This window comes from Cervus canadensis, chromosome 13 (genome assembly GCF_019320065.1).
Source record: "Cervus canadensis isolate Bull #8, Minnesota chromosome 13, ASM1932006v1, whole genome shotgun sequence".
Classification (NCBI taxonomy): domain Eukaryota; kingdom Metazoa; phylum Chordata; class Mammalia; order Artiodactyla; family Cervidae; genus Cervus; species Cervus canadensis.
In genome coordinates, this window is record NC_057398.1 from 25,769,893 (window position 1) to 25,791,044 (window position 21,152).

General features: G+C 40.2%; 1 protein-coding gene across 1 annotated transcript in view; it reads left to right on the forward strand.

Annotated features, from left to right (window-relative positions):
• The window catches only part of PDPN (podoplanin), a 35,535-nt gene extending 16,641 nt beyond the window's left edge, over nucleotides 1–18,894 (forward strand). The window contains exons 2-6 of the mRNA XM_043485706.1: nucleotides 7,501–7,619; nucleotides 9,244–9,391; nucleotides 15,615–15,653; nucleotides 16,201–16,312; nucleotides 17,070–18,894. Coding sequence (XP_043341641.1) covers nucleotides 7,501–7,619; nucleotides 9,244–9,391; nucleotides 15,615–15,653; nucleotides 16,201–16,312; nucleotides 17,070–17,076 — 425 coding nt within the window. The 3' untranslated portion in view covers nucleotides 17,077–18,894. The remainder of the gene's footprint in view (nucleotides 1–7,500; nucleotides 7,620–9,243; nucleotides 9,392–15,614; nucleotides 15,654–16,200; nucleotides 16,313–17,069) is intronic.
• Nucleotides 18,895–21,152: the final 2,258 nt, after the last annotated feature.

The following is a 21,152-nucleotide window of genomic DNA, read 5'->3' on the forward strand; positions in this document are numbered from 1 at the left end:
CCCTCTACCCCTCCCCGGTCTTGTTTCTCACTGTCTAGACACACTGATCAGCCTGTTTCTCAAGTGTGTGGTGCTGCATTCTGGGCTTCAGGGTTAGTGAGACCAGCTTTTCACTTACCTGGCGATCACTCAGTCATTCGACAAATACTCACTGAATGCCTGCTCTGTGCCAGTATCGTAGACAATGGGGACATCAGGATGAAACAGCCTTTACTGAGCTTATGTTCTAGTGGGACAGTCAGTTAGTGAATATACTAATTCACTAATTAGTATGTTATGATTTCAGTGGGTGGTCAAGAAGCTTCCTGAGAAAATGCCCTTTAAGCAGAGATCTGAAGTGAGTGCAGGAGCACCAGCTTGAGATTTTCCTTGTCTGCCTGTTGAGAGTCCCTCCTCCTATCCCACCCCAACAGTACCCAAATCCGTGAGAATGGAGACCTCACCTGGCTCACTTTTCTGTTTCCAATGCCAAGAATGGGGCCCAACATGCAGGTATCATTGCTTAGTCACTCAGTCAAGTCCAACTCTTTTTGCAGTGCTGTGGACTGTAGCCCACCAGGCTCCTCCATCCCATGGGATTTCCCAGAAAAGAACACTGGAGTGGGTTGTCATTTCCTTCTCCAGATTCCAGGGGATCTTTCTGACCCAGTGATTGAACTCGCCTCTCCTACACTGGCAGGCAGATTCTTTACCACTGAGCTATCAGGGAAGCCCTGAGCATGTAGTAGGTATGCAATAAATATTCTGGGAAATAGAGGTGAACTCAGAAAGGCTCCAATCTCCATCCCATCATTGCTGCTGCCTTTTTTTGTAGAGCCAAGAGTACCTCTGCTCTGGGAAGTACAGCCTTTGTAAGGCAGACCACACCTGTCATCTAACCTGCCACTTCTGGAACCTCAGTCCTAGAAAGGGAACTCATTTGAGGAAATACAGATTGTGGTCACTACATAATTAGACTGAGGGATTCTAACAGATGGTGTCTCATAAGAGGAGGTGAGATGCTCAAGGAAGCAACTGCTTTCTATAACCAGGATTATAATTTAAGAGAGAGTCAGGTTGGGGGTGAAAAGGAAGGATGTCAAACCCAGGGAAGGGCATTTTCCAGGCAATAGCTACCCCGGAGTCACAAAAACAGGCTTGAGGGGCCAACGAGCACTCCAAAACACTTGGCTTTGCATCTGCTCACTGACCAGGCCAACTCAGAAAATTGTTAAACTTCTGACCTTGTTAAAGAAAGTTATTCTGGCACTTGTTCAAACAGTTGGAAGATTTTATTCAAGACTATTGCCTCAGGGAAGAGAGATGGGGTTCAACTCTGAGTACAATGGGGACAGCTGAGGATTCATAGCCAAGAAGCAGAGAGAGGGGCAGTGGGTGGAAAACTGTGAAGAAGAGACCTCAGAGGTAGGGGAAAGAAAGAAAGTGAAGTCGTTCAGTTGTGTCCAACTCTTTGTGACCCCATGGACTGTAGCCTGCCAGGCTCCTCTGTCCATGGGATTCTCCAGGCAAGAATACTGGAGTGGGTTGACATTTCCTTCTCCAGGGGATCTTCCCAACCCAGGGAACGGACCCAGGTCTCCCGCATTGCAGGCAGACGCTTTATCCTCTGAGCCCCCAGGGAAGCCCCCAGAGGTAAGGGATTCTTGCTAAACTAGCCTAACAGGATTCATGCTAAAGGCAGGCCAGGGATTTAGAAATCAAAGGTAGGAGACTGAGAACTTGATTAAAGAGAATCAAGTGGTTCTCTATAAACTGACTTAGCAGGGCTCTTGTTGAAACTAGACTCTGTAATGATGAACATCGAAGCCTGAGGACATGGCCTTACTGAGAAGAGGGTTCAGAGGAGTTTCCACAAAGGTTGGTCAAGGAAGGTCTTTGTCAGCCTCACTTTGCTCATCTGGTAAGTGGGGACAAACACACCAGCTTAATTTTTGGATGAAAATCAAATTTATATTCCCATTTTACATCATGCTTCAAGATAAACACAGGGCAAATAGAAAGATTCAGTGTAAAGACAAAACCTTACAGAAAATATAGATGAATATGTACATAATCTTGAGCAAGAGTTTGTAAGTATGATATTCAGAGAGATAAAACAAGCTTAATAAGTTTGACTAATGGCAGATCTTGCCATTTATATATGCAAGTGCAAATTAATTTAAAAAATTATTGCAGCATCTATTCCAAAGAATATATTTTTTTTTCAGTTTTATCACTTTATTCTATCTCAGAAAACTTAAAGAAATATGCTTTATTTCCTGATTTTGTTAAATAAAATGCTTCCTGAGCTTATGTTGCATTTGCTTCATTTCCTTTTTCCCTATTTCAGTTCTCTGGATTAATTAATTTATTTTTATTTATTTTGGACTGCACTGAGTCTTCATGGTGTGTGGAGGCTTTCTCTAGTTGTGACAGGTAGGGGCTACTCTATTCTTACCTTGCAGTGTGTGTGCTTCTTATTGCGGTGGCTTCTCTTGTTTTGGAGCACAGGCTCAGTAGTTGTGGCACACAGGCTTAGTTGCTCTGTGGCATGTGGAATCTTCCCAGATCAGCGATCAAAAGTCCTCTGCGTTGGCATGTAGATTCTTAACCACTAGACCACCAGGAAAGTCCCCTCTGGATTAATTTAATGGTGCCACACCAGTGCTATGAACCAAATAGCCATGTAATGTATTGACTGGATGCCAGAAAAGGTTATATATTAGTTCCCTATCATACAGAGTGAAGTAAGTCAGAAAGAGAAAACAAATATGTATTAACATGTATATGTGAAATCTAGAAAATGGTACAGATGAACCTATTTGCAAAGCAGAAATAGAGACACAGATGTACAGAACAAATGTATGGACACCAGGTAGAAAGGGGAATGAATTGGAAGATTGGAATTGACATATATACACTACTATGTATAAAATAGATAACTAATGAGAACCTAAAGTATACCACAGTCAATGCTCTGTGGTGACCTAAATGGAAAGGAAATCCAAGAATATATTCTTAAGGCATAAAGAACACTTAAAAATTATTTAAAGATGAATACCACAAAAGAAAAATAGTCACAAGAGAAGACACTCCTATCAACCAGCAAACTTAAGGAACAACTCATCACCACAAATCAGAGAAATGTAAATAAAATCAAAAGATTGAAAACACTTACTCAAAGGCTTAATCAAGAATTTGGGACTGTTGTAAGACAATCACAGTGACAGTGTAATTAATGTTCCATAAATTCTAAAATATTGTAAATGAAATGCCATCCCATAAATATATGGAAACTAGAATGATTTCTTTGGGCTATTAGATTTTGATGCAAAGGTAAAAATGATTCACTTGTGTTAATATTTAGTTATATCGAGCAGCTTCAGTTGCATGCAGCAAATTCTGATAAATTCTCATTTCATTTTTATTCTGTTACAAATATTCTCTAATTTTTCTTGTTATGACTTCTTAGGTATACCCATCATTTAAAAGTGGACATTTTGTTTCCAAATACATGAAGTTTTTAAAGTATCTTTGATATTAATTTCTCAGTTTGATAGTTATCATTTAATGGTTCCTTCTCTGTAATCACCCTGTGTGTTTTCAGTGTTTGAACTTTATTGAGGCTTTCAATGGCTAAATCAAAGATCTCTCTTGGTAAATGACACATTGCATTTGAAAATATCTGGGCTATTTTCAAATATCTTTTGATACTGATTTCTAACATAATTCCACAGTGATAAGAGAACAGACTCTGTATGATTCCAATACCTTTAGGCCATGAAATTTTTGCATCTTGTTTTATGCAACTGGATATGTTCCAGTGTCTCCTGCTTTATAGTCTATGGGAACTTGAATTTGTATCCTGCTGTTATGTGAAAATTGTATAAATCTTAATTATGTTGAATTGATTCATAGTGGTTTTCAGGTCTACTATTTCATTCTATTAAGTTTTGAGAGTTTTATGTTGAAGCTTCAACTAAATCTTAATTTATCTACTTAAAAAATAATTGTAATATGTAATTTTAATAGGTATGAAAATGCAGAACAATATAACTTTGTTATATTGTTATTTAATAGGTATGAAATGCAGAACAAATGGAAAATATAACATTTTCCATTTCCAAGAGATATTTTCCATATCTCTTGTAAATGTGTTGTCATATTTTCATAATTTAAAAAAAAAAACAAAAAATGATTCGTAACTAGCACTTTCATCCTGATAAACATCTCTTCAGTGCTTATTGGTTCTCAAACTTAAACACCTTAGGATCAAGTCAACTTATCACATCATCTTCTTAGAAGTAGTAGTTTTTAAAAGAATAACACATACACACCAATTCCAAAGCAAGTGGATGGCTTACAGACAGTTGAAAATGGCCGTTGGTTCTGCCCCACAGGCTGGGGGAGGCTGGGAGTGGCAGGAAGGTGTTCATGTGAGCATAAGGGGACATCGCTCCAGAACACTCTCTTATTGCAGGTTTGTCACTGCATTTACGTAAACAGTTGTGTGTGTTGACTGTGCGCACACGTGTCTTAGGAAGAAGAAAATGATTGGAGAGCAAAGACAGCAACACATAATTTGAATTTCACCATTCAAGAGAAAAGGATGTCAAATGCTGGCTGGACACTCAGCAATTCATCCGCAAAGCCTTCAGATGAAATAATGAGAGGGACAAGTGAACATCTCTTGTTAAAGATCAACTTTCCCAGGGAGCAAAAAGAATGCCAGGGCAGTGAGACAAAAGGCATGCCTCTTCATCATGAGTGTCATTCATAAAATGCCCTTTTGTCTATTCAGAGCGATTTTAGTCCTTGGCTCTGTGGGCCAAGGGTAGAAAAGAGCAAGAAGGAATTTTTATCATTAGGCTTTCAATGAACTGAACTTTCTACGAAAGAATTCAACTTATTTATTTTCTTTTTAAGCAAGGGTGGTTTTGTTTTGCTTTTTAAAGCTGGAGGATACCATATGGTAAGTGATTTTGCTGAACACACCAGAAAATGTTTTTAAATGGATAGTTTGTTAAGTGTATTTGAACCTGGAGTGGAAGAAAAGAAAATAGGATGCTAAGTTTTTTAATAAAGACTGCTTGCCTGGCAAAAGGATAGTTCCCCTTGAAGTTGATAAATACATTCAACATTTGCTGAGATCATAATCTTAAATCCTTAATGAGAGCTGATCAAAACCCCTACTCCCACCCCAGCAACCAGCCAGAAAGGGAGCAATCTGTTTGCTGGCAGTGAGGTATCAGTTAGTTGCTAACTGATGAAAGCCTTCCCCCACCCCAGATGAGAAAATAATGCATATGCTTGGGAAGCGCTGATTGGCAGCACCAGCTCAGTAGTACTCAGAGCAAAGAGAAGGCTCGTGGAACAAGAGAATTTACTCTAGAGGCTTCCTTCCTCTGTGCATCAGCAAACAAGCTGTGATCAAATATTTATTAGCTGTGCCTTTGGCTGAGCTATCTAAGCACAAGAGAAAGAAGGAATTTTAAGGCAAGGGCCGGATATCTCACGTATGTGCTGCCTAGATACGAACATCTGCTCTTTAATTAAGCACATAAGTCTCCAACCACCCCCTCCCTCTTGCTCCTGAGCTGTGTGTGCTTGCTTATTTTGCAACTGTATTTAGTCACGAAATTTCTTCCAGAGCCACTCTGAGTCTGGGGAGGGAACCCATGACCAATGAGTCAGATTTGTTTTAACTTGTGAAAAGGGTTATTGATGAATTGAGACGGCATTCCTACTCGGTCAGGATAAACTCCAATCATTGCGGTAGAGAGTGAAGAAAAGGCCACTTGTCCTCCCTGCGTCCTTGTCCTCCCTGCGTCCTAGAATTCAACTTGTGGTCCCACCCCACCTATTCCCTGCTCCTCTGGAAACCTTTCTCATTGGCACAACAGGGTCATTCGTCCAGTGGTAATGCAGAGAAGCCAGGGCCAGGGGCTGTGAGGTCTCTCTTTAGTTTAGCTCTGGGTACACTAAAAGGTCTGTTAGTTATCTCAGCACCCTTATAAGTATATTACTGATTCTCCCTTGTAGATGATGATCCCAACTGTAAAAGAAGAGGTTGAACTCTATGTCAACCTCTATGTCTATGTGTATGAGGTCTGTAGTTAGAGCCAGTGGGTCTAATCATTCAAGCAGACAGCAGTCTCAAAATTAAATGGAGCACAAGCTCAATTTTAACAAGAAGGAACCCCTGCCTTTGGACATTCTGATTTAGTAGGTTTGGGATAGAGCCTGCTAATCTTTTCTTAAGTTTACTATCTAGCTTTATTTTACTTCATTTAAGTTTTTTTTAATGTATTTATTTTTAATTGGAGGATAATTGCTTTACAATGTTGTGTTGGTTTCTGCCATGCATCAAAATCAATCAGCCATAAGTGTACATATGTCCCATTGCTCTTGAAACTTCCTTTCAACTCCCACCCCATTCTACCCCTCTGGGTTGTCACAGAGTACTGGGTTGAGCTCCCTGAGGCATACAACAAATTTCCACTGGCTATCTATTTTTTTATTAATACATATGGTAATGGATGGGGCTTCCTGGGTGATTCAGACGGTAAAGAATATGCCTGCAATGCAGGAGACCTGGGTTTGATCCCTGGGTCGGGAAGATCCCCTGGAGAAGGGAATGGCAACCCACTCCAGTATTGCTTGAAGAATTCCATGGACAGAGTAGCCTGACAGTCTAGTCGATGGCGTGTCAAAGAGTTGGATACCGAGCGACTAACACTTTGACACTTTCATGGTAATGTATATGTGTTAATGCTACTCTCTCAATTCGCCGCATCCTCTCCTTCCCTCAAAGAGTTGGATACCGAGCGACTAACACTTTGACACTTTCATGGTAATGTATATGTGTTAATGCTACTCTCTCAATTCGCCGCATCCTCTCCTTCCCTCACCACATCCACAAGTTTGTTCTCTATGTCTGTGTCTTCTACTGTTGCCCTACAGATAGGTTCATTAGTACCGTTTTTCTGGATTCCATATATATGCGTTAATATTAATATATGATATTTATTTTCCTCTTTCCAACTTAACTTCACTCTTTATAACAGAGAGCCTGCTAATCAACATGTTCAGAAATCTTTCCAGACTCTAATTGAGAATTTTTCTGGGTCTATATGAAATTCTATTAACCTAAATGCATTAATTCTTTACATGAAATGGCACCAGAAAGAATCAGGTTCATTATTGAAAGAAAAGTCAAGGTGTAAACACACACACACACGTACACACCCACACCCATCCCACTGTCTAGCACACCTCAGTGGGAACCAGGGACGGTCTGGCTGCTTCACCTTTTTGGAGTCCCATCTTCCTTTCTTTTACAATGGAGATGACCAGGCTGTTCTGTATATGTAGAATGGTTTGTGTTAAGCCAGAATGAAAACTCCCTAAAAAGGAAAAAATACCCAAAAGAAATGGAAAAAAAAAAATCTGATTGTAGCTGACCAGTCAGGTCTGCCCATGATTTCACCTTGAGGTCTGACTCGATCTCCCCTTTTTCAGCCAGCACGGTCCGGCCAGAAGATGATGTGACTACAGGTGTGAAAAATGAGAAGACGACCCTGGGTGTGGAAGATTACATATCAACCCCAGCTGCCAGTAAAGAACCCTTGGCAACTCCGGTGAGTGTCCTAAGAAGAGAGGAAGTTGCTTCATAGGCATGTGATCACATGCAAGGATATTTTGAGACTGGCTTATTTCAGTATGCCTGAGCATAATTGCCCCCAGTGTTCATCCATGTTGTAGCATGTGTAAGAATGTTTTCTCTTTGGAGGTTGAATAATATTCCATTGTATGTAAGTATATACTACATTTTCTTCATGCATTTGGATTGCTTTCAATTCTTGGTTTTTGTGAATAGTGCTATGAACATGGACGTGCAAATATCTCTTCCAAACCCTGCTTTTAATTCTTTTGGGTTTATGCTTAGAAGTATCATTGCTGGATCATATGCTAATTCTATTTTCAATTTTTCTGAGGACCTCCATTCTGTTTTCCCTAGTGTTACATCCATTCTACGACCCCATCAACAATGCACAATGGTTCCAATTTATTTTCTGTTCTTTTGATAGTAGCCCTCCTAACCGGTGTGAGGTGATAATCTCATTGTGCTTTTGATTTGTTTTTCTCTGATAATTAGTACGATTGAGTATCTTTTGTATGTTTGCTGGCCGTTGTATACCATATTTGGAGATTGATTTACTCAAGTCCTTTTTCCCATTTTTAAAATCAGGTTATTAGAATTTTTTTGTTATTCATTTATAGGAGTTCTATATACTTTTATCAGATAATATGATTTGTGAGTATTTTCTCCCATTTCATAGGTCGCCTTTTCATTCTGTTGATTGTGTCCTTTGATGCACAAAGTTTTTGAGTTTTATATAATTCCACTGATCTATGTTTGTTTTTTTGCCTGTACTCATTAGCTTGTTAAATGCTATATTGACATGAACTTTGGAGTCAACAGAACCATTTCCAAGTCTTGTTCTGTTGCTTGTTGGCTATGTGAGCTTGGGCATATTATCTGATCTCTCTAAACCTTGTTCATATTATAGGGCTAATAATAGAATTTACTTCTTGAAACTTCCCTGGTGGTCCAATGGTTAAGAATCCGCTTTCCAATGCAGGGGATGTGGGTTCAACCCCTGCTTGGGGAACTAAGATCCCACATGCTGTGGGGCAACTAAGCCTGTGTGCTGTAACTACTGAGCCTGCACACTCTGGAGTCCTCGAGTCACAACCAGAGAAGCCCGCACCCTAGCAAGGAAGGCCCAAAGCAGCCAAAAATAACTTAAAAAAAAAAAATAGGACTTACTTCTTAGGGGTTTTTTGTGGTGTTAATGAGAAGGTATTTAGAGGGCCTGGCAAATGGTAAGCTCTGGGGGAGGAAGGGCATTAAAAATAATACAACATAATATGTGCTGAATAAACATTACAGGAAAAAATGTACCATTCAAGTTCAAGGGAAGGAAAGAATTAATGCCTAGTGAACCCAGTATTTTCTAAAAAGTTATACCTCAGGTAGTCAGCATGCTCAACATTTGGGATTTATTTCTAGAGTAGACATGATTTTATTCCTGTCTCCATTCTTGTTTCTTATGTGTGTTATCTTGTTTCCACTTTAAATTTATGCCATCATATAGCTTATATATTTATACTACTTTAAGTCAATTTCTGACAAAAGATAGAGTGTATATTTTACAGTATTAAGTTTTATTTCTGTTTTGCCTTTTACATCTCCAATAGAGGCCGACAGGAACAGAGAATGTAACACAAAGTCACAGAGAAGATCTGCCAACAGGCGAAAGCACAACGGCCAAAAGCACACCTGCCCAGAGCACAACTGCCAAGACCACAGTCCATACCCACGTACCAGCGACTAGTCACTCCCAGGGTGAGAAAAACAGCCACCCCAGTAGGGGGTTGATCTTCTTTTGCACCATCAGTGCATTCCCAAAAATCCAGGGACAAATATAATCATCAGTGTGGCACTTGTTGGAATGTAAGCAGTAATTTTGAACCAAGCTTTGTGTGGTAGGATCAGAGTTCATATTTATTGGGTTGTTGAACTCTGTTCTCTACTTCGAGTGACAGCTAGTGATAATGCCCCCACAAAAGTAAGTGAGATAGCTACTAGTGTCATATTGCTGACAGTAAGCTGATATAATGCTACACAAAAAACTGTGTTGATACCCAAGAGGGTAAAAGTTAGCCAACCTATCTATATCTTAGTAGATTCTGTCCTACCATTGAAACTCAACATTCAAAAAACTACGATCATGATATCCAGTCCCCTCAGTTCCTGGCAAATAGAAGGGGAAAAAGTGGAAGCAATAACGGATTTTATTTTCTTAGGCTCCAAAATCAGTATGGATGGTGACTGCAGTGAAATTAAAAGACACTTGCTCCTTGGAAAGAAAGTTATGCCAAACCTAGATAGCATATTGAACAAAAGTCTGTATAGTCAAAACTATGGTTTTTCCAGTAGTCATGTACGGATATGAGAGTTAGACCATAAAGAAGGCTGAATGCTAAAGAATGGCTGCTTTTGAATTGTGGTCCTGGAGAAGACTCTTGAGAGTCCCTTGGACTGCAAGGAGATCATACTAGTCAACACTAAATAAATCCTGAGTATTCATTGGAAAGATTGATGCTGAAGCTGAAGCTCCCAATACTTGATGCAGGGAGCTAACTCATTGGAAGAGACCCTGATGCTGGGAAAGATTGAAGGCAAAAGGAGAAGGGAGCAGGAGAGGATAGTATGGTTCAATAGGATCACCAAGTCAACGGACATGAATTTGAGCAAACTCTGGGAGAGAGTGGAGGACCAAGGAGCCTGGTGTGCCGGAGTCCCTGGGGTCACAAAGAGCTGGACACAACTTAGCGACTGAACAGCAATAACATTGCTAACATTTCCCATCTTACTGTACATTGAGTTCCTATCTGCAAGAATGATGCAAGAATCTATTCTAAGCCTGTCTTAGCAGGGTTTGGGGTTATACTTTACAGCTGGTATATGCGGCAATGTGGATGGAGGCTCACCTTGGGGATAAATTCTGAAGGACAACTTTGAGTCTGCATCACTATTATGAAGTTTAGACCATCACTAATGATTGTGAGGAAAGATGATTGCCATTACAACTTAGTAAGAGAAAGAGCTTCCTATTTCCAGAGCTTTCTTGAAAGAAATTCAGTTGTTTGGGATATTTTTTAAATATGCCTTATTTTGTAGTAGATAGGGGTGGAAGAGAAAAGAAACTAATCTTCTAGTAACTGCAATGAATGCTTGCTAACTTGAGCAATTCCCTATCATCATTGTACCTTGTTAGGTGTTTTCATCTTTAAATGAAAGTAAACATAAGGACCTCCCCTGAACCTATGGTTCCTAAAACCAGTTGCACAGCTGAACACCTAGAAAGTTAGTCCTTATTGTTTGATATACAATTCCCAATCACCAATCTGGTTTTTAAAACTCTAAAGTACTTCTGCAGATTTTTTAAATGCTTTGTATTTGTACACTTTTGGTTACAGCAGCATTATACACCATAGCTGAAACACAGAAGCAACCCAACTGTCCCTGAATAGATAATTGGGTCATATAGAAAATATACACATGACACATATACAAAATGTGTCATATACATGCAATGGAATATTATTCAGCCTTTATTTTATTTTATTTTATTTTTATTCTTTGAATCAGCCATGGATTTACATGTATTCCCAATCCCGATCCCCCCTCCCACCTCCCTCTCCACCCGATTCCTCTGGGTCTTCCCAGTGCACCAGGTTTGAGCACTTGTCTCATGCATCCCACCTGGGCTGGTGACCTGTTTCACCATAGATAGTATACATGCTGTTCTTTTGAAATAGCCCACCCTCACCTTCTCCCACAGAGTTCCAAAGTCTGTTCTGTATTTCTGTGTCTCTTTTTCTGTTTTGCATATAGGGTTATCGTTATCACCTTTCTAAATTCCATATATATGTGTTAGTATGCTGTAATGTTCTTTATCTTTCTGGCTTACTTCACTCTGTATAATGGGCTCCAGCTTCAGCCTTTAATAGGAAGAAAATTCTCTCACATGCTATAACATGGATGAACCTTGAGGAATAAATGGAATAAACCAGTCACCAAAAGACAAATGCTCTGTGATTCCGCTTAGGTGAGGTACATAGAGTAGTCAAAATCATAGGCAGAATGGTGGTTGCCAGGGGTTTGGGGGGGTGGTGCGGGTAGTGGAGATGGGTAGAGAGTGTCAGTTTTGCAAGATGAAAAAGAGTTGTGGAGATGCATGGGGCTGATGGTTGCATACCAGGTGAATGTACATAATACCATCAAATAGTACACTTAAAAACGGTGAAGATAGTAATGTTCATATTATGTGTATTTTACTACAAAGATAGAAAAGTTTCATAATATGCTTAGAAAATAATGCCTAAGGGTTACTCTAAGATGCTAAAGAAATGGTTGACATTAAATACCAGAGTGAACTAAATAGGGTTAATCAAGGAAAGAATCAATATAATTACTCATTGGAAACATTTCAAAATTTTGGAGAAGCATTGATCATTTGTAACAAGAGTTGATAGCTTATTCATGGCAAGCCGAAAATGGAACATTCCAAGTTGAGTGGTTTTTTTTTTTTTTTTATATTGTACCAGAATATTTCTCCTATTCCTTGAAAATGTCTCAATTTCCTGGAAAATACTCATGATTACTTTCTTGTCTGTCCTCTTCCCCACCCTTTCACAAAAACTGTGACTTATGACACATTTCCTACTTCATGCATCAGTGTTCCAAGAAATTTTCACATGTGAGTTAAAATGTAATCGTAAACACTTGGCTTTTTAAGAGGTAACTTTATTAGGGCTGCAAATGCCTTTACCATCAAATGCCCAAGTTTGATGATGTTCATGTGCATGATACATTTGAATGATCACAGTCAGTGTAATTGGGAAGAGGCTTAGGGAGTATAAGGCTAGTAAACTCTAATTTAGTGATGAATCATCCACAAACTTTATTTTGGTAATATATTTTCTGGAAAATGGTGTCATTGATGGTGATAATGTTGTGTTATGAGCCCAGTATGTTGTGTCATGAGCCACCATGTTAACACATGAAAAGCAAATGTTTGACCTGTCTCTACTGGTAGTTGTCAGCCAGGTATAGCATTCAGGGAGTTGATAGGATGACACCTTTGTTCTGGACAGGCCACAAACCCAGAAGTCTCCCAATTGCTTTTTTTATGTGAATTGGCCTGATCAGTTTGAGTTCCATGTAAATGTTCTAGAGCCATGGGTTCAGCTCATGCAGGAAGAGATGGGTTCAAGGACCTGTACTCTGGGGCCATGAAGTTAAAAGACACTTGCTACTTGGAAGGAAAACTATAACAAACCTAGACAGTACATTAAAAAGCAGAGACATCACTTTGCCAAAAAAACGTCCATGTAGTCAAAGTTATGGTCTTTCTGAAAAGTAGTCATGTACAGATATGAGAGCTGGACCACAAAGAGGGCTGAGAACTGAAGAGTTGATGCTTTCAAACTGTGGTGTTGGAGAAGACTTTGAGAGTCCCTTGGACTGCACAGAGATCAAACTAGTCAATCCTAAAGGATATCAACCCTGAATATTCATTGCAAGGACTATTGCTAAAGCACCAATATTTTGACCACCTGATGCAAACAGCTGACTCTTTGGTAAAGACCCTGATGCTAGGAAAGATTGAGGGCAGGAGGAGAAGGGGACAACAGAGGATGAGATGGTTGGATGGCATCACTTGATTCAATGGACATTAGTTTGAGCAAATTCCTGGAGATAGTGGAGGACAGAGGAGACTGGCATGCTGCAGTCCATGGGGTCTTAAAGAATCAGACACAACTTAGCTATTGAACAATGACAACTCTAGGGCCATCTTGAAAGGATGTCTTTTTTTTTTTTTTTTTGGAAGATGGACCTGATACAGAGTGTATAACTTCTTTTCTTTCCAAATGAACCATTAGAAAAAGTAAACATCTTATAGTTGATGGTTCGCTGGTTTCACTTTTGATTAGGAGAGTATTAGATATCTGATATTTTGTAAATTGTGAGCTAAGATTCTAGGGCCGAGCCTGATTAAATCACATATCTCTGTTGTCTAATTAAATTAAGGCCTCTCGACTTTTTCTTCATAAACAACTACACCCAGAGGAATGAAGGGCTCAGTATACCACGAAGTTGATGGGAGAAACAAAAGGCCTTTATTTTTTAATAGAATTGTGTAAAAATTATCTGAAGAAAACAATGTTATTTCTTACTTCCAGAAAGGTATTCATAGTTAAGCAACTTATATCCAAATGCTAGGTAAATAAGAATATTCACATTTGAACCACTAGATTAGAGTTAGCTGCAGATAGAAATCCTACAATAATAGTGCCATAAATACAAAGGGAATTCCAGAAAAACATCTACTTCTGCTTTATTGACTACGCCAAAGCCTTTGACTGTGAATTACAACAAACTGGAAAACTTTTAAAGAGATGGGAATACCAGACCACCTTACCTACCTCCTGAGAAATCTGTATGCAGGTCAAGAAGCAACAGTTAGAACCGGGCATGAAACAGCAGAGTGGTTCCAAATAGGGAAAGGAGTACGTCAAGGCTGTATATTGTCACCCTGCTTATTAAACTTATATGCAAAGTATATCATGAGAAATGCCAGGCTGGATGAAGCACAAGCTGGAATCAAGATTGCTGGAAGAAATATCAATAACCTCAGATATGCAGATGACACCACCCTTATGGCAGAAAGCAAAAAAGAACTAAAGAGCCTCTTGATGAAAGTGAAAGAAGCAGGTGAAAAAGCTGGCTTAAGACTCAACATTCAGAATACTAAGATCATGGCATCTGATCCCATCATTTCATGGCAAATAGATGGGGAAACAAATAGAAATAGTGAGAGACTCTATTTTGGGGGGGCTCCAAAATCACTGCAAATGGTGACTGCAGCCATGAAATTAAAAGGCACTTGCTCCTTGGAAGAAAAGCTATGACCAACCTAGATAGCATACTAAAAAGCAGAGATATTACTTTGCCAATAAAAGTCTGTCTAGTCGTAGCTATGGTTTTTCCAGTAGTCGTGTATGGATGTGAGAGTTGGAGTATAAAGAAAGCTGAGCACCGAAGAACTGATGCTTTTGAATTGTGGTGTCAGAGAAGACTCTTGAGAGTCCCTTGGACTGAAAGGAGATCAAACCTGTCAATCCTAAAGGAAATCAGTCCTGAATATTCATCAGAAGGACTGATGCTGAAGCTGAAACTCCAATACTTTGACCACCTGATGTGAAGAACTGACTCATTGGAAAAGACCCTGATGCTGGGAAAGATTGAAGGCAGGAGGAGAAGGGGACAACAGAGAATGAGATGGTTGGATGGCATCACCGACTCAATGGACATGAGTCTGCGCAAGCCCCAGGAGTTGGTGATGGAGGAGGGAGGCCTGGCGTGCTGCAGTCCATGGGGTCACAAAGAGTCAGGCATGACTGAGCAACTGAACTGAATGAACTGAAAATACAAAGGATGTAGTCTCATTAAGCTTAAGTGCCCTGTAAGATCTGGATTTTCTATGAAAGCAAACGAAATTGATATCACAAGATGGGCGGTATCACAGTCTTGACCACAACTTCCAAAACATTTTGCTCTCAAAATCACGTTTCTTCAAAATAAACCTCCTCCCAATGGGTGAGTTTTTCATGATCTTGACTTTGGACCAAAAATCAACAGCCTTGGATTCTTTTGTTACCCTAACTTCTGAAATCTTTGACCATTTATTTAAGATCTCTCTGGGTGAGTTACCTTGACTCTGCTCTCCACAGTGGGTGGGGAAAAAAGTAACATTTACCAAAGAACTATGGACTCATAGTTATGAAGAAGCATTCATAAATTCAATAAATAATAGTTTTAAAGACAGGATCATGTCAGAGCCTGCTTAAAAGTCCCCTGATCCAATTTACTTAAGAAATTATCCTCTTTGCTTGTGTTTTGCTACCTTCCACTTAGAGTAAGTCCATCTTCTGCCAATTGTTAAATTATAGTTATTAACTCCTAATAATTCTATATCATTGCAACTCTCTCTTTATAGGGAAAACAGATGGAGAAAAACCAGAAGTCGCTCAGAAAGGTGGGTTAGATTTTGTTATCAAAACATTCTTATGGGAGTTTTTAAAAAGGTTTCTTTGAACTTTAATCTTTGTGATGAATTAACATTCTTTCCTGGATTGTAATCAACGGGAGCAGAAAACCTTTTGAAAATGTTTCAAATCTCTTAAGAGAGAAAAGGGAATTGCCTGTATTTGAAAATAAGCAAACCACAAGTGAGTCTTCACAACAGCTGTGGAGAATGGTGTCATATCACAATTTATGGTTCCTAAGGATGAAAATTGGTGCTAATTCAATAGCTATGTGTACACAAAAGCTACTCAGTAGTTAACAGTGAAGCCATCTAGTCAGAATGGTATGCTTCTTGATATATCTTGAGATCCAGAAATCTTTCTGTGATTAGAATAACCCCAGCTCTTTTCCCCTTCTAAGTCACCTCCTACTAGATAGAAGACAAACAACATAGAGCATCATTTGTTATCTACAGTGGGCCTGTGACATTGCTTATTGCTGCTGTATTGTTCATCTGGGGACTCTGCTTTTTTTTTTTTTTTTCCTGTTTCATTCAGGTGGCTTGTCAGTGGGGACCGTGGTTGCAATCATTGTTGGCGTCTTACTAGGCATCACAGTCATTGGCATAATCATCCGTGTGATTTATCGGAAAATGTCGGGAAGATACTCGTAAGTATAAACCTTAGGCTCTTGTGATACGTAAATGAAGGGGGTGGTTTCCAACCTTTGAGCTAATAGACACTCTAAATAAAGATCATGTGCAGAAGCCACCAACCTCCCTAAGCACTGCATCTGAAGTGTCCCCTTGTAAGTTTCCAAGAGAGCACCCCAGATGGTTCTTCAGTTGATTTCCATTGCAATCTGACCCAATTTGACCTCTTAATTTTCCGACTCAGTGAACTTGAAGGAAAACCCAAACCAAGTTTTCATGATACCCAGTCACCCTACTACCAGTCATCTGAGGTAGGTGGTTCTCAAAAGAACATTAGCGGCAGAGTGAGGACCCTATTCCGATAAGGAATTCCACTGGTGCTGGGGCCCCTCCCTCCACGCCTGTCCTGCATGCACCCACACACCCAGGAAAAGGAATTATTTCTCCATTAAAATTTCCTAGGAATTCAGAACATTTCAAGTTCATAGCCAGAGGAAAACATTTTCTTATTTCTGTTGGGGAGATAATATATGATTGAATGGGGAGAGGATAAATGTTGTTATATGACTGGGGGCATCAAGGGACACAAGCAGCAATACAATTGCAGATTTATGTATCTGGAAATGCCCGGGAGCCTGACCCTAAGTCAGGCCTGAATGTGATCCTGAGAATCAGGCCTAGAGGAGGGATGAGTAGGGAGATAAGAGCCCCAGGACCTAGTAGTCACAATGCCAGTAAAAGAAGTGACAGTCACCTTTCTTCTTGTCTTCACAGGCCCTAAAGTGCTAAAGAATTGTGCTGTCAATACATTTTAAAAAAGAGAGCTTCCAACATCCCCCCCTGCCCCGTCCCTGAGCACATGGAGAAGATGACCCGTGGAATTGCTTCACCACCACACTCAAAATCCACGGTGATCCCGCCACTCACTAAAACTAACTGAAGGAAAGAGTATTCATAAGACGTGCTCCTCTAAGCCTTTGTCTTTTGAAAAAAAATATTGTTTTAATATAAATTTTGTGTGTGATTTAAAAGGCAAAATGCATAGAAAATGGAGCAAAGCTGTGTTAAACCTGATTTGTAACTAAATAGACAATAGATTGGGTTGGCCAAAAAATTTGTTAAGGTTTTTACCGTAAGATCTTACAGAAAAATCTGAACAAACTTTATGACCAACACAATCATTCAGCGGATGTCAGAAGCTGTAATTGTCTTGGTTTTTGTCTTTGTAATTAGTCTTTGTTTGGACTCTCCTCTGTTATTGTTAAAATGCAAAGGAATCTGAAAATATACCAATGGCGTCCTTGGGTATAGAGCTATGTCAGTCAGTGGCATAAGTGCTCTGCAGTTTCTGATCTGTTAAAGCATACACATTCCAGTCCAGTGGGGTCCATTTTTAGAGCCTGATTTGGTATGGATAATGAAGTAGAAAATTTATACTTGTGTAATATGTAATTAGCAACTAGCTTTCACTGGTCCAGGTAAAGCATTTCAAAGACATCTATTTTAGATCATAAATATAAGTCTTACTTTGGGGAAGGCGTTTTGTTTCTCACACCAAGGGTCTTGGTGTACTCTGCTGTCTTCTCCATCGATGACTTGATGAATCAAAGTTTTGTTTGTACACAAGTATAAATTTTTTACTTCCATTTTCCTCAGATGATAGAGATCCAGACCCTGACGGGGTGGCCTTCTCGCTTCCCCATCATCCTCCATATTGGCTTCTTTGTTCTGGAATATGAGGACCTCAGCCCTGGATGCCAAAAAAGGCTGTGGAGGCCCAGTGATGCCAGAGGCTCAGGTGTTCCAGGAACTGAGAGCCGCAGTGGTCCCCAAACCCTGTGTGTGCTTGTGACAGACAAAACCTGTCAGCTTCCTAGCATTTACTTTCTGCTTCAGAGGAAAGAAATGGGAATACTAATTTTTAAAAAGCAACTGGATTTAAAGACTTTATCTTAAAATGGAAGCTGTTTCTGGTTTTCACAAGATCCCCCATATTTCAGTGGGGTCATGATTGACAATTCTGTATTGGCACCATCCAGCTCAGGACATTTCTCCCCGTAGGCCAACTGAATTCTTTCCCCTACACAAAAAGGTTTTACGCTGAGCAGATGCTGTGTCACAGTTGTGGTTATACATTTCTGATAGCCTCTGAATTCATCAGGTTCATAAAACAGGAAAAAGTAGACTATCAGTCAGAAAGCCTGGCCTGTTCCCCTACCGTTTTGCAGTAATGGATGGATGTAATTTTAAACAGTATGCCCTTGTGTCACTCAAGTCCAGCTAGTTCAAAATCCCAGGTTCAATATTTGAACATCGACTGATGGAGAAAACGGGCTTTGGAAATGCTTTATGAATCTCTTAACTACCCTTCCATTTCATCACTCAGATTCCTGAACAGGAGTTGGGAATAATGTTAATTTCCTCTTTCTTGTTCTCTCTCTCTTTTTTTTTTCTTACTGTGAAAAATAATAGTCAAGCCCAAGTCATACACTGGACCCATCACCTGCTGGGACAGGGCTGTGGGTTTCCTGGTCACATCTGTGTTGTGCTCAATGCAGTGTAGACATGTTTTAAAATAAAACAGATGATTTGAGTATAACAGTGAGTCAGATCTGTGATTGGGAATCTCCATCAAGGTTGGATCACCCCTGAGTACATCTCCAGATAAGATTACACATTATATAAACATCTGCCTCTTGACTTGATTGGGAGTGAATTATAAATGGTCATAGGAGTTACATCCATGGGGAAGAAATGTAACTGGACCTTTCACCCAGGACTCTGCCAAAGTAGGGAAGTTAAGGTCAAGTGGAGGAATGGGAGGAAAAGTGGCACTTTGGGATTAGTTTTGTTCACTCTGGTCACAAAAGGTTAACAAGGTTTTGCCTGGCTCCTGATTTCTCTACCCTGGAGACTGGAGCCAGGAAAGGGGAGCAGTTATACCTTGCTCCTGCCAGCCTACCTGGGAACCTGACCTCAGGTGGGTAGGGCTTGACCACATAAGAAAAGGTGGTAATAACCCTTGTGAAGGTTTTCTAACTGCCTATGGCCTGGGATGCACATCGCTGCAGAATTCCTGTTCCTGGGACATCTCACTGCTCCTTGACCCTCAGCGCAAGCACTCTGCAGAGTCTAGAGACTGGAGTGGCCAGGCCCTCTGTCCCTCTGTCAGTCTACTACTCCGCACCCCCACGCACACCGCCCCATATGGGACTCCAATGCCACACCCTGTGTCTCTCCGCTCCAGCCCTATCTCTATTTGTAAAGGTTGGATTTAGCATCATACCTTCCTCATAATACTCAGTTTTTGTTAAGGCAGGGTTGTTGAATTTGCCAGATGTCTGGAATCCTGAGTTCATGTTTCTAAGTGGTAAAACTAACAGGAGAGGACTTGAAACTATTCATTTTCTAGCAGAAAATGAACCACATCCACCTAGTCCCACAGACTCCCAGGCCATCCGCTATGTCAAGTGTCAATTTATACACGCCACCCACGGGAGACTATTGGGACCAAACAGACTGCCAAGAGCACTGGAACTTTAAGGAAGCAACTCCATTGTCTCGTCTCTTAGAGATGCCTGGGGACCAGGCAGTGCTGAAGTTAACTGTGAGATAACAAAGCATCATTTGGGCTTCCCTGGTGGCTCAGATGGTAAAGAATTTGCCTGCAATGCAGGATACCTGGGTTCGATCCCTGGGTCAGGAAGATCCCCTGGATCTTCTCCCCTGGAGAAGGGAATGGCTACCCACTCCAGTATTCTTGCCTGGAGAATTCCACAGACAGAAGAACCTGGCAGGCTATAGTCTATGGGGTTGTAAGAGTCGGACACAACTTAGCAACTAACACACACACAAAGCATCATCTTAACCCTTTTTTTTCTTTCAACCTGGGAGAACCAGGTTGAAACCAAAAAACAAGACTTAGTTCTGCTTTAATGAACAAAGAATGAGTAACTTAACCTCTTACTCTTTCCATCTTTATTTTAATTCATATTGATTTAGTATCCAGGGTTGCTCCTGACAAATGCTTTGGTGGGGCATAATGCATATTCTGACATAAAAACTTTGCTGATCTGAAGTCCAGTGGAAGTAGAATTTCTCTGACATAGAGCTGGATCTTAGCACATACAGTTGGAGCACACAGTTATCTACCTGTGAGCATCAGAGAACTTGGTGTTCCCTGAAAGCAAACATTTCTCTTTGCTCTTCCCCAAAGCTTGAAGCTAGGTTAGATATAAATATATCTTGTGATGTGATTACCACAATCGAGCTAATTAACATGTCTATCACCTCACATGTTACTTTTTTGTGCACATGGCAAGAACACTCACTGTCTTAGTAAACTCAAATATACAATGCAGTATTATTAACTATGGGCTTCCCAGGTGGCACAGTGGTAAAGAATCCACCTGCTGATGCAGGAGACCCAAGAGACATGGATTCCATCCCTGGGCTAGGAAGATCCTCGGAAGTAGGAAATGGCAACCCACTCCAGTATTGCCTGGAGAATTTTATAGACAGGAGCCTGGCAAGCTACAGTCCATGACATTAACTATAGTCACCACAGTGCACATTTGATCTTAAGAATTTATTCATCTTGCATAACTGAAACTTTGTACCCTTTGACCAGCATCTTATATCAAAACACCTTGAATTTATACAATTTTTACTTCTCAATTATGCTTCGATAACGTTGAGGGGAAAAGCCAGGTTAGGATGTATAGTAGATCCATGGGCTTTTAACTTAATAAATGCACAGGCTGTAACCACAGTTCATGGGCAATATGCAGGATAAATGTAAAATCTCTTGGAGGAGAAGAATAAGGCCGGTGTAAGGAATGTGAGATTTTGGCCCAT